Below are 13120 nucleotides of genomic sequence, written 5' to 3' on the forward strand. Positions count from 1 at the left end.
CGCCCCGGTCCCCCCGCGCCGCCCCACGTGCCCCGGGCGTTGCCGCCGAGCGCCGCGCACGCCGCCGCAAACTGTCGCAAACCGCGCCCCTGCCCGTGCGCCCGCCCAGGGCGCTGCCGCAAAGCGAGGCCGGGAAGATGGCGGCGCGCTGGGCGCTGAGCGCGGGTGAGGCTGAGGGGACGCGGCGCTGCTCTGGGAGGGTCTCGCTGGAGAGGAGGCCGCCGGGTTGAACGGAGGGGTGGAGCGGCTATAGTATGAGGAAAGGCTGGGAGAATTGGGGTTGTTCAGCCTGGAGAAGAGAGGCTTCGGGGTCACCAAGTTGCAGCCTTACAGTGTCTGAAGGGAGCGTCCAGGAATGATGGAGTGAGAGTGTTTACAAGCGCCTGGAGAGACAGGATGAGGGGGATGGCTTCAAACTCGCAGCGAGCGGGTTTAGGTTAGATATTATGAAGAAATTCTTCCCTGTGAGGGTGGGCAGGCCCTGGCACGGGTTTCCCAGAGCAGCTCTGGCTGCCCCTCATCCCTGCAAGCGTCCAAGGCCAGTCTGGCTGGGGCTCGGAGCAATCTGGGACAGTGGGAGGTGTTTCTGCCATGGCAGGGGGTGGGACTGGGTGGTCTTCAAGGTCCCTTCCGACCCAAACCATGCTGTGATTTTATCATTCTGTTCATGCCTCCCTCACTTTCCCTTCCCTTCAGGTGCTGCCTGGGCACGGAGTCTCCTCAGCTGGGCACGGCCAGAGAGGTGAGTCTGGCTCTGCCACCCGTGCCCCGGGCAGTGGGACAGGCATTGCCCTGCTGGGCTACCTGGGGCTGGGCTCTGGGGTCCCCTGGCTCACCCAGCCCTGGAGCTGTGGGTCACTCTCTGTCCCTGTGGTGTTTCTGTGTATTCAGAGCTTGTGCCATGATGGAGGTGTCTCTCTCCTCACTTCTTTCTGTCAGACATCCATATTCTCTCTGACTTCACAGTTCAGGTCACAGTAACGTGGTATCTGAGCTGTCCCCAGTCACTGCTTTCCTTACTTGCTGAAGTTTCCCCTCATTCAGGAGCAATCCCATAGCTGTGCTGTAGGAGCACTGGAACTGCCAGCTGCATCCCTGCAAATACCTGAAAAAATATTCCATGACATTGAAATATGTATATTATGCTAATTTCTGCTCACATATTACTGTGAACAATGCTGTACACTGCCCTTTTGGCATGCTCTGTTTGCCTGTTATTTTTAAGATGCTTTGCACAGGCTGGCCACACACACAAAGACGTTCAAGGCTCAGGAAAACTCACAGTGTTTGGTCTTGAACTCATCTGTTTCTTGTAGTCACCGGTGGCTGCCACTGCTGCTTTATCCAGGCACCAGGGGGCAAAATGTAGCTTGGTTTTAAAGAATCTGAGCTGAGCAAACTGCCTGAAAATTGATTTTATTGCTCTCAGCTGTCTGGTTTTTGGATTGACTTGATTGTGTTTTTGGAAGTAGTTTAGAACACCTCTCTTCTCAAATGTCACAATGTTTATAAACCTCTAATGCTCTGAGATACTCAGCCCCTTGAAAAGCTAGAAATTTTCACTGCTAAATATGTTGTTGGTAAAAGTTAAACAAGTATGGAAAGTATAAATGGTTTGTGTGAGTTCTGAACCCCACAAGAGCATCAGAACAGAGGTGGCTGTGACTGTGTGACAGTCTGAGGACACTTAATGTGGAATCTCACACCAACATTCATGGTTTGCTTTAGGAAGCTTGAGTCTTCTTGCTGAATTAAAAAGCCCTTTCAGCAGAAACTATAAAGGATTTAACAGTTTGGTTTTTTGAGTATATAAATGTGCTGGTTCTCTTTTTCAAGACAGCAAGTTCACAGTTTTCCAGATAAACTGGGCAGGGACAAAGAACTCCTGTGTTCAGCAGCTGAGGCTGTGGTCTTGCCTTGCAGGTGGCTGGCACCTGGCAGCCTTTTTCCTCTGTCATGCATCCACACCAGCACATCTCTGCAGAAAATTGGGAAGTGGGAGAAGAAGAACAGGATTGTTTACCCTCCCCAGCTGCCTGGAGAGCCTCGCAGACCAGCTGTAAGGATGCACCCGTGAATGTCCTCACCTGAGAATGTTTAGCAATTTCTGAGCAGATTGTCACTGTCTGCACAGGGTGACTGCACAGGGCACTGATTTGAAAGTTTCTTTGCTCATTATTTAGGATTTTTGGCTGTGTTGTAGAAGTTGATATCGCTTGGAATGCTTTCCATCTCTGAATTATATTGGAGCCTTGAGTTCCTGGGAGCTGATCACCTGTTCAGTGTGTGGCTCAAGCTCTAAGGGGCCCATCCTCTCTCTGCAGAAGTTTCTGAACTAGAAGGAGGTAGAAATTGTACTGTCAAGAACTGATATTCTGGAATTGCATTGTTAGCATTTTTCTTCATTAGGAATGAATATGTTGTGGCTTCGTTAGACACACTGCTCAGCAAAGTAAAAGCATTTACATCTGAAAAGAAATGGGTTTTTTTAAGCAAGTGTTTTGTGGGCCATGAGCATTTTTTGGTTGCTTTTGTGAACATTGTGGCCTAGGACATAGAACTCCCTGCTGTGAAGTGATGCAGTGTGTGTGAAAATGCAGCTATTGACAGTGTTTTACCTGTTTATCAAGAGTTCCATCTCTTTCAAATTTGCATTGATGTTAGATTCTACCAGCTGGTGCTGGTCCCTGTTAGCAGTAATGTTAAATGGGTCTGTGGAGGCAGCTCTTTGTGTTAATCAAACTTGAAACCCTCTTTACTTCTCAAGGGCTAATTAAGTTCATTCTGGTAATATTGTTTATTTGCTCTCCCAGTAAGTTGAGTTGACAGCAGGGTTATATTTTTAAGGCTGAATGGGTGTGTCAATCTTTGCTTCTAAAGTGGGGAGAATGAGAGGAAAAGATGGTGATAAACCTTCTGATTATCCTTTTCAGGGACTTCTGCTTATAAGCTAAGTGTCATAAGATTAAATTAAACTTTCCTGTGTGCCAGCACCTTTTTTTAGTGCTTTCAGTTTCAAATGTCAAAGCTATGCCTGATGTGCTGTTCTTATAGCAGGCAGAGCCATTCTTATTTTATTCCTAGTAAGAAAATAGATTGTGGAGCAGACATGGATGCTCCATTCCTGTTTTCACAGCAAAATTACTCATCCTTTAACTTTTTTTTTTGCCCCTAGGAAATATATCACTGTAGGAGGGAAATAAAATACAGCAAAGATAAGATGTGGTATCTGGCAAAACTGGTAAGCAAAGAGTACTTTGTGCTGTACTTGAGAGAATGCAAAATTTAATTGCTGCATTTGTCTTAAGAGCCTCATTCAATCACAGTTTAATCAGCATCTTTATAGCAGAGTCCTGGGGATGAGCATGGATCTGGACAGGGAATGGCTGTTTGTTTGGTTTAGCTGTAAGGTATTACACTGAAGAAGTGGTAATTAAGGAAATGACGGTATTTTTGTTTTTATAATAGCAGTGTAATTTAAATATTTTCTTCTGAATAAGAGAAAGGAAATACCTGTTAATGCAGAAGTTAATTTTACCACTTTGATTGCAGATAAAAGGAATGTCCATTGATCAGGCCCTTGCTCAGCTGGAATTCAGTGACAAAAAGGGAGCAAAGGTGATCAAAGAGGTAAATAGCAGTATTCTTTAACACTCCTGGTTTCCAGAAAACTTGAAAATCAGTATCTGTCACCAGAAGTTTGGAGGCATTTCTACTTCAGTGGGTTTTTGTGTTTCAAGTAAGCCTGTAGGGAGCACATTCTAACAACATGTTTTTGTTGTAGTCAGGTGATGTTGTGACTTATGAATATGTTGGGGTCACTTGTGCTCAGTGTTCTAACTTGTCATGGTGATAAATTCCATGTGGGTGTCCTCTCTGCTTGGTGTTAAGTTCATGGTAAAAGGTGCAGAATCCTGGTCACTAATGGCTGCTACATCTGTGTGCTTTGGTTCTTAAACTGTAAGAGATGAAGGACATTATTAAGGAGAGGACTAAATTCTGTAAAGGCACAAAAGCTTTGAATACACTGTGGTAGTTTGGATTCTCAAATTACTCATTGTCTCGGCTGAAGTGTTGATTTCTGGTATAATTATGGCAAAGAAATGTCCTGTATTAGCTGAAAATATTGAATAGACCAAGTTAATTTTGCCCACCTTGGAATTTATTTCTAGTCAGATGTCTAATTACACAAAGATCTGTGGAGGGAAGGCTGACAAATGCTGGTGGAAACTATCTTTTCCACTCCTTTTCCTCCCCAAAAATGTAATAAAATTGTCCTGAGGCTTTTTCATTCTATGCAGGGAACTTCCTTATGTAAAAGATGCTTGTCTTTTAACAGTTTTTATCTTTATAAAATACTTTTTCTATAACTGACTTAAATCTGCAATTTCTTTCACGTTATCTAGAGATAAGAAATAGCATTCTTTAAATTCCTCCTCAGTTTTTCCATTTCTTTTCCTTTTGTTACAGGTTCTGTTAGAAGCACAGGAAATGGCTGTAAGAAAGCACAATGTGGAATTCAAATCAAACTTACACATAGGTACAATTTTTAAATTTAGTGCATTACAAAAATGTCATCCTACTCTATCCTACCCTGTGGAAATGTGTTATATTTAATAAGATTTTGATGCTTGAAATCACCAGAAGTGAATAGAGGACAGTTTCTGCTAAACTTAACTTTACCAAAACATGAATGGCACATGTTTGCAGCATTTCTAAGATAGATGTATCCATCTGAGAGTGGAATTTTTGCTCCCTGTTGAACAGAACGTCCTGAAGAGGAAGATGCTTGACACAAATCTGAAAGATTGAACAACAAGAAGCAAATGGTTTCTAGTTTTTAATGTTGCCAGTCAGAGATGCTGGAAGCTTTGTCTGTGGCTGGTACAACTTGATTTGCAGTATCAAAGTTAAACTTCCATCAGACACAGTATAAAAGTAAATGGGTAATGACAGCAAACTTCTTAATAAAAAGACTTGTCTGTAGATGGTTTGCAGGATTAGCTTGTAATAACTAAAGTGCTTTTTAGCCTAGAAAATGTTAGAGAAATGTTTTTTGTTTGGGCCTCAAAACACCTAAGAGTAAAAATTACCATTTTGTCTAATAGGGGATAAATTTCACTCAACTGACCTCATAAGCTTAAAGTCACCTGGACTGTAGAGAGATTTGATTAGAATTCTTTGGAGCCTTCCAGGCCTCTGCCACAAGAAGGCTCAGCTGTAGTGCAGGACTGGATGTGCAGATAATGAAAATACCTGTGATGAATGCAATAAAGGGAGAAAGGAGGGAAAATGAAGTCTGTAAGGCTTTACAGGAATTCATGAGACAAACTACTGAAAGGCAGTGAAACACATACCACCTTCAGAAGAGCTGTATAATCTAGTAATTGCTCAGTGTGATTTGTCCTTCACCACATATTTATCTTTGTGTGCCTGCTTTCTAAATTCCCCTTTTTGGCGCTCCTGCAGAGCATTAATGCAGCTCATGGGTTCCTCTGTAGCAGTGATCTGCTAAATGTAACAGAAGAAAGATGGAGGGGAGAATCCCGAGTAGAATTAACTTTCTGGAAGCAGCCATGAAAAATATCCTGGCAAGACAGGTGTTTTATTGCAGCTGTAGCAGTTTGTTCTTGACTGAATAATCTTCTCTCCCCTATCCTTTTTCCTTCAGCGGAGTCGCAGACGGGCAGGGGCCGTTACGTGAAGCGGCTGCGGTGCCACGGCAAGGGCATGTTTGGCATGATGAAAATCAGCAGGTGCCACTACTTTGTGAAGCTGGTGGAAGGTCCTCCTCCTCCCCCAGAACCACCAAGGACTGGCTATGACCAAGCAAAGGAATATGTGCAGCAGCTGCGAAACAGAACCCTTGTTCACACGCTGTGATACACTTTAGTGGCTGTATAGGTATCTCGTGTTGGGCAATGTAATTATATAAAGGATTAATTAAAGTCATGGTTTAGTTACATCTTTGATGCTGCTGGAGCTGGATGATGTGAGAAAAATCATGGGTTTTTCCTTATTTGTCAAGTCAAGGGTATGGAAAAATCTTGGAGCAGCAGATGTTACTTTTTCTGAGTTATTTGGACCACAGCATTCAAGCTCAACTCTGGACTGTCAAATCTAAAACATATGGTGCTGTTATAAAGCTTGGTGTCTCTTGCTATGTATGGTGGGCCTTTTATTGTAAAACTGTGTGCTTGACAGTCATGCTGCAAGATCAAACCTCAGACTAAAATTTGACATATTAAAATAGTTACAACATTGGAAGAGAACAAGTAACAGTGGACAAAACCAAGTAACAATAATATTTCAGAATATCAGACATCAATTTTTTTGTTTATCTGGGCTGTAACAGCCTTCGTTGTGTGTCTTGGGCATTGTGTCTGGGAGAGGGAAATTAAAAAATCCTTGGAAGTTCAGGCTTTGGCAGTCAGTAGGTGGCAATATTTAGTTTGTCAGAGAGGAGGTAGCAGTGAAAACTTCCAGAATGGTCAAACTCTTTTGGATTTTGCCCATGGCATTAATAATCTGATACAGGCATGGGAGTTCAGGCTGTTCTCTCTGGAAATTCATTGTGGGTAACAGGCAAAATATGGAGAAAAGCTTTTTTGGTAAAGAGTGAACTAATTCTGCATTGTCTGGAAACAAACTGCTTTTGTAACATTGAGGAAAGTGAAACCCTCCATGGATTTAATATAGAATGGCTTGTTGCATATACAAATCAGGCTTTCAGTTCTCTGAAAACAATCTCATTTTTATCATTACTTCTTTGAAGAGAAGAAGACAGATTGATAGGAGGAATCTCATTTTGCTCAGTCAGATTTTCAAACCAAGATGGTCAGAGTTGAACATCAGCATAGAAACAGAATGAGCAGCTGCTTGTACATGCACATGTCTGATGTTTAGACCTTTCTTTTCCATTCTGGGAACATTGGAGTGGGAGCTTGCTCACCTCACTTGGGTCTTTTTACTGCAACAATTCATGGTAGCTTTTCTTACATGTGTTTACTTTGATCAGTATTGGATGATGGGGAAGGGACAGTTCCTGTAAGGAAACATATTATTTTTATTGTCATAACAAAGGTTGCTAGAGAGTGGTTTCTTTTGGCTATTGAAGAAAGGGTTTCATGATGTTTAGAGTATTAGGGGACAGTGAAGTTACACAAGAAGCACATTGAGAGCTCAGTTCCATTAATGGGAGTCTATTGCAATCTGGTTCTCTGCAGTGCACTTTCAAACACATTTCTTGCTGTAAAGCCACGATTTAGTAACTTGCCTGAAAGGTGTGTTCTGATAAAACTCTCTATCTCTGCAGTCCCTGATGTGTGTTTGAAGAACTGTTTCTGTTGTACTGTGATAAACAGCTGTGCTGGGCTCTGCCAGCTGCCCTTACACTCCGCTGTCAGAGTGAATCTCTTACAAGTTGTAGCAAACTTGAATTGTTTATAATCTTTTTGGGGATCACTGATCTGGGAGAAGACTAAAAAATTGCAAAATAATCCAAATTTAATAAGCACTCACATATATTACACTTAGACACATGTAAATATCTAAACCCTGGCTCCTAAGTATTTTATTCCAGTACCTGTTTCTCCTGCATGCTGTAGCTTTTGCTTCAGATCCTTTCTGGAGCTCCAGAGAAGGCTGCATCCTTAGAGATATCATTACTCTGGTTATGAATCCACAGACAGAGAGAGAAGTGAGAATGTGACTGATTTATTTTCCAGCTTCTTTATGATTTGCAGGTGGCCCTGAAAGTCCTTTAAACAAACAGACCTGGGCTTTAAAAAGTTTTTCAGTTAAAAAGCAAGGTTGTTGCTTGTTCTTGTTTTCTTCCTCAAGACAGTAAGTGGGAAAACTCGTTTTTGGCATGTTTCTAGTATTCTGTGCCTTGGTGGCATTTTCTGCTGTCTTAAACATGCATAACCCAGAACTGATCTTTATGGTGCTGGCTAAGGAAGCTCCACAGCTGTGTCTGACAGGAGTGATGGGAGATTGGGTGAGGTGAGGAACTGGCTTGGTCCCTGCCTTTCCCTGGTAGGGTGGTAAGAATGTCTGGAGTGGTTTCTGTGGTAGGTCCATCAGAATGCTGGGAACCTGAACCTTTTCCATTTCAGTAAGATCTAGTGACACAGCTTTATACTGGTAATTTCTATATATAATTGTATATTTATAAATTTTAGAGGTTTGATTCTACTGTGCTTTCATGGTAATTATAGTACATCTGCACCTTAGGTGTTTGGTACAGATTCAGACACAAAATTCCATGCTAACTGCAATAAGCCTTTAGCAGATCATTTATTATAAAAGAATGTTTTAAAATGAACTGCCACCAGAAGGGATGGAGAGGCAGTGAGGCCTCTACTTGGTGCTGATTTCATGAGTAACATCTGGGGGCACTGTAAACTCACCACTGGTGTGTGTTTGTGCTGGTGGTACAGAAACAGCAGAAGGAGCAAGTACTTGTGAAGGTGTAGTGAGGCTTCAGGGAAATCTGAAGAGAGCAGAACTGTGAGCTCTGCTCAGCAGTGTGAGATTTAACTGAGGAGAAACTTGTAAACCTGCTGTTGGGCTTGTTCATAAACATATTGAAGTATCCACTGAGAAAGTAGTACTTTAGTCAGACAGCCTGATATCTTTATGGATGTGTGTGGTTGTTTGTTTGTTTTTTCCTTTTTAAGACTTCTGGGCAGTTGTTAATGAAGTGGTTCATCAAAAGCAGAGTAAGAAATGCTCGTTATTGTAGTTATAAAATGATCATCATCCTTTTTTAAACATGGAAGATAAATGAGAGTGTCAGAGTCAGTGACTGGAGAGTTGGGTACTGCTGGTTTGCCCAGGTGTGTGCTGGGAACTGCTCTGGTGGGGTTGCATGAGGGCTCAGCTGGTACCTGGGCACTGACAGGTGTGTTCTGCCCAGTGCTTCAGCTGTGTTGCTGTACCTGGTGTGAACTTGGCTCGAGCAAGGTTGTGCAGTACAAATCCTGTGATTCCCTGTTGGCACAAACAGGAGCTGTGTGACAGTCCTGTCTCTGCAATGCGCTGTCACTTGGGAAATCCTTCAGTCACTGGAGTGAAGGAACAACAGGAATCACTGCTTCCTCCCAGTCCCTCTGAGAATCCACTGCTGGGATGCTGGAAAGTAATTTGCAAACACAATTCTGCTTTGAATAGAAATAAGGTTACTCCTAATGTCCTCAGTGAACCACAGAAACAGTGTGACATTCCCCAGCATATGAGCTACAGTCCTGCTGAAAAGGCCCCTAGTTCAGGCTCTTCAAGGAACAAGCCTTTATTGCTGAATGACATCTATCCAGCAGCACTTCAGCCATGTAATTTAAAATAATTAAAAGCTGAACAAAGTAAGAGACTGTAATGGCAGAAATAATCACTCAAGTTGCTGTTTGCTGGAGCCTTACATGGCAAAAATAACTTGAGGAGAAAGTTTCAGGGTCTGACTTTTGAATACTTAGACTGAAGTAAGGAGCAAGATATCTCTTGAGAATAGTCAGTGAATGCAGAGTTCATTTTGTATTTACTCTGTAACATCAACACTCTCTGCTTGTTTCAAGGAAGTTGTAAATTAGTACAGAGGGCAGGCTGCCATTGAAGGGAACGAGCCAAGGAGAGCCTAACTCTACCTTGGGCAAATTAGACATTCACCTCAAGAGTATGAGCTGAGGAAATTAACCTAAAAGTTTGCACTTGAAAATGACAAAAAATGTGGGGCAGAGCATCTGAATAACTTCTGGATCTGTGGGTGGTGCTTGTGTGTATTGCACAGCAGTGCAGCCATCAAGGCTCTGGCACCCATGATCCAGCTCTCAGTGCTTTCCTGTTTACATTCCTTTACTAGGAATTTGTCTGTTATGTGGGTGACAATTTTCTCTCCTAATAGAAAAGTTGCAAACCAGTTTTCTGTCTTCTGTTATTAATCAAACTCTGATGCCAGCTAAGAGTAGAGTAAAGGCATTTGTACATGCTGTTGTGGGAAACTCCATCCATGTGTGCAGCTAATAAGCTGGGAAATGTGTCTACAACTCTCCTATTGATTATTACCTTCAGAGCAAGATAAACATGGGTCCTTACTGTATGCTGGCTGTGTAAATTAAAACTTTATTTAAATGGAAGCAGAGTGAGATACACTGCACTGGGCCAGTACAGGGTTGCTGTTCAAAACCAGCTCCTCTAGATGCCCAATTCCTTCCCTTCTTTTTTTCCCCACTTAAGATTCCCAAGAGTGCATTAAGATGAACTCAGTAGTTAGTAAATTTTCCCCTGTGTAGTTTACAAGCTCAAGGTTATGGGCTAGAACAAGTAGTGTCATGCTATAAATCAGGTGTAGTGAAACAGCTTGGGAGAGTGCACAGGAGTCCTGCCCCTCACACTGTTTGTCCAAAAACTCTGAAGGGAGAGCTGGCATGAGCCCAGAAACCCCCACAAGTGGCTGATTAAGTAATTAATAATAAGCCTCATGCTGCTGCCCTCTCTCTTGACAGGTGAATGTGGCAAGACAATTTTCATTTTCTAGACCAAGGTCTATCTGGAGAAATTTGAGTGTGAAACAACCAGAACTGAGGTGCCCTTAGGAAGGGAAGGTGGATTCTAAAATCAGCAAAGGGAAGAGGCAAAATTATTTGAAACTTGGATTTACTTTGGGCTGACTGGAGTCAAGAGCAAGAATCAGAAGTCTGGTGCAGTTACACCTCTCTTACCTCCAAAAGTCAGTGGAAATTTCTAAGATCAAGGCCATACCAACTAAACTATTGGCTGAGTAGCCAGAAGTGTTTGCATTTGTCTCTAGTATGTCACACTTCATAGCAGAAATTCCCAGCTATTCTCATCAAGTCCAAGGTGTTTCAGAGATACTCTTTATTTTTCTTTTACTCTTATTATCTGTCTCTTTAGGGGGCCTGTACTCACTGCTTTTGTGGGGATGGATACTTGGAAAGCAATTATTGTTCATCTTCTCCATCTGTTCTGATGCTGGATATGCCTGTCTTTTTGAAGGCTTTCAGAGTCTGTGCTGGGAATGCATTTCTCTTCCTAGTGTTGAGAGATTTGTATTTTTAATGGGTATTTGTTTTATCTGTCACATGCTAGATTTATTCACTTGATAATCTCTCAGCAACACGGGCAATCTTCTCGTGTCCTGATCTAGTATGCAGGGATTGCAGGGATTTTATTCATTTAACAGTTTGGCTTTGGGCTGAGATAGCCATGAGAGGCAATGCCTGCCGTGTGCTGAGTGTGCTCACCACCCCCAGAGCAGCAGGGACTTGCAGGGAGCTGCAGCTGCTCTCAGGGTGGTGCTCTTAGAAGCTTTCTTTACACGTGGAATGTATGAGTAAGTTACTGTGTGGTGCATGTCTTTCCTTCCCAGACCATGCCCTTCTTTAATATGATTTCTTGCTGATAAGGGAGGCTTCTGGATGGTATTTTTGCAACGATTGCCCGTGTTCAGTTAACCACTTCTGGGTATCTTAGGAGTTCTTTTTTACATCCATCTGCTTTGATACAAAACAAAGGCATCCTTCCTTCTTCAAATTGTGTTTTGTTAAAGTTAGTTGGAAAATGAGGTGGAAAAGCAAAAAAACTGCTTTAATAAAGTGACATTTCTGCCCCACTCCAGCACACTCCTGGAATAAACTCAGTATCATTTTGCCTGAATGTAAGATATTAACATTTCTTTCTATCTACAGCAGGGAAAAACAACAGGTCTTTTGTTCTCTGACACAGAAGCTTCCAACTTATTACTCACTTAAAAAAAAACCCTCCACAAACTTAATTCAGATCCTTTATCACACAGCATCCTATCTTTATTTTTCAGAGATATTTTCAGATGTTATGGTTGTTCCTGATTGCAATCATGGGGGCCAAAATCCTAGGTTTCAGAAGGAGGCTGATAATAAATCTTTCTGATATGGTTCTTGGGAAAGCAGGGCAATGGGGGTGATGGCTCAGGGGTGCATCATATACCTACAAGGTGAAAAGCAACAGCAGCCCCCGTGGTTGACAGTTCCTTGGCACAGCTGTGACTTTGGCAAGTCAATACCCTCATGGCACTGACAGCATAAACATTTTGTGGCAACTGTGCAAAGCAGGCAGCCAATTATTTTACTAATGATTTCTTCTCGCTTCTCTCCTCCTCCTCCATCTGCCCTAGAGAGAGAAACTTTTTCCCCTTGTACTTTGCCCTCGTGGATAATGGCAATAATATTTTCTTTCTATAAAAATGTGGTGCTAATACTGCAGTAACCTGTGCTGTGTGGGACTTGGCTGTGTGATTACAGTCCTCCTCTAAGTTCCCCCCTATTGTAAATGCAGGTGAACCCGATGGGAAGAAATGCTGATGTCTGACTCCAGTTCAGAAGGCTGAATGATTTCTTTATTATAACTATTCTGTAATACATTATTATACTATTTAAAGGAGATACTAAAACTACATACCTACTTTTTCTAACTACTATATCTAACTCCCAACCTGTGACCCTCTGGTGAGAGTCCAGCCACAGGTGGATTGGATTGGCCATCAGGCTCAAACAATCCTCACCAGAATCCAATCAAGCAATCACCCCAGGTAAACAATTCTCCAAACACATTCCACATGGGAAAAACATGGAGCAGAAATAGAAATTGTTTTCTCTTTCTTTCCTCTGTGCTCCTCTATTAAATAATCCTGAGAAGAATGTGCCTGCCACACCCCCTGTTTTCCAGACACTTCCAGATCCTGTCTGTGACTCTGGTAGCTGTAGCAGGGATAGTCTGAGTTTGCATCCCCAGTGAATCCTCTCTGAGCTCCATCCTGCAGGTACCACATTTCTACCAGCCTCTGAGCTACCTGGGTTAAAGGAAGGGAAAGCCTTCAGCAGTGAAAAGGTAACTTCAGATACTCCTCCTCCATTGATTTTAAAAGGAGAGGGGTGCAGCTTCCCAATTGAAGACTGTCCTCTGCCTCACCACTCCTGTCAGCTATGGAATCCAATACAGCACTTTCATCCAGAGACAGTGATGAAGTGGTTATTAAATGCAGTAGAAATCATTCAGGGCCCTTTTGATTAAAAGTTTCACTCTTCTCTTTCTGGCTTTCTATGTTTTTCAAAAAGAGCTCAGCAGACAC

General features: G+C 42.5%; 1 protein-coding gene across 1 annotated transcript; it reads left to right on the forward strand.

Annotated features, from left to right (window-relative positions):
- Positions 1 to 65: 65 nt before the first annotated feature.
- Positions 66 to 5970, forward strand: MRPL22 (mitochondrial ribosomal protein L22; the record flags this gene model as incomplete). The annotated part of the gene is made up of 7 exons (XM_053956949.1): positions 66 to 165; positions 697 to 742; positions 1924 to 2059; positions 3176 to 3241; positions 3553 to 3630; positions 4471 to 4540; positions 5672 to 5970. Coding segments are annotated over 7 exons (708 nt in total), but the record flags the coding sequence as incomplete, so codon positions are not given.
- Between the last annotated feature and the right edge of the window lie 7150 nt (positions 5971 to 13120).

Source organism: Vidua chalybeata, chromosome 15 (genome assembly GCF_026979565.1).
Source record: "Vidua chalybeata isolate OUT-0048 chromosome 15, bVidCha1 merged haplotype, whole genome shotgun sequence".
Lineage (NCBI taxonomy): Eukaryota > Metazoa > Chordata > Aves > Passeriformes > Viduidae > Vidua > Vidua chalybeata.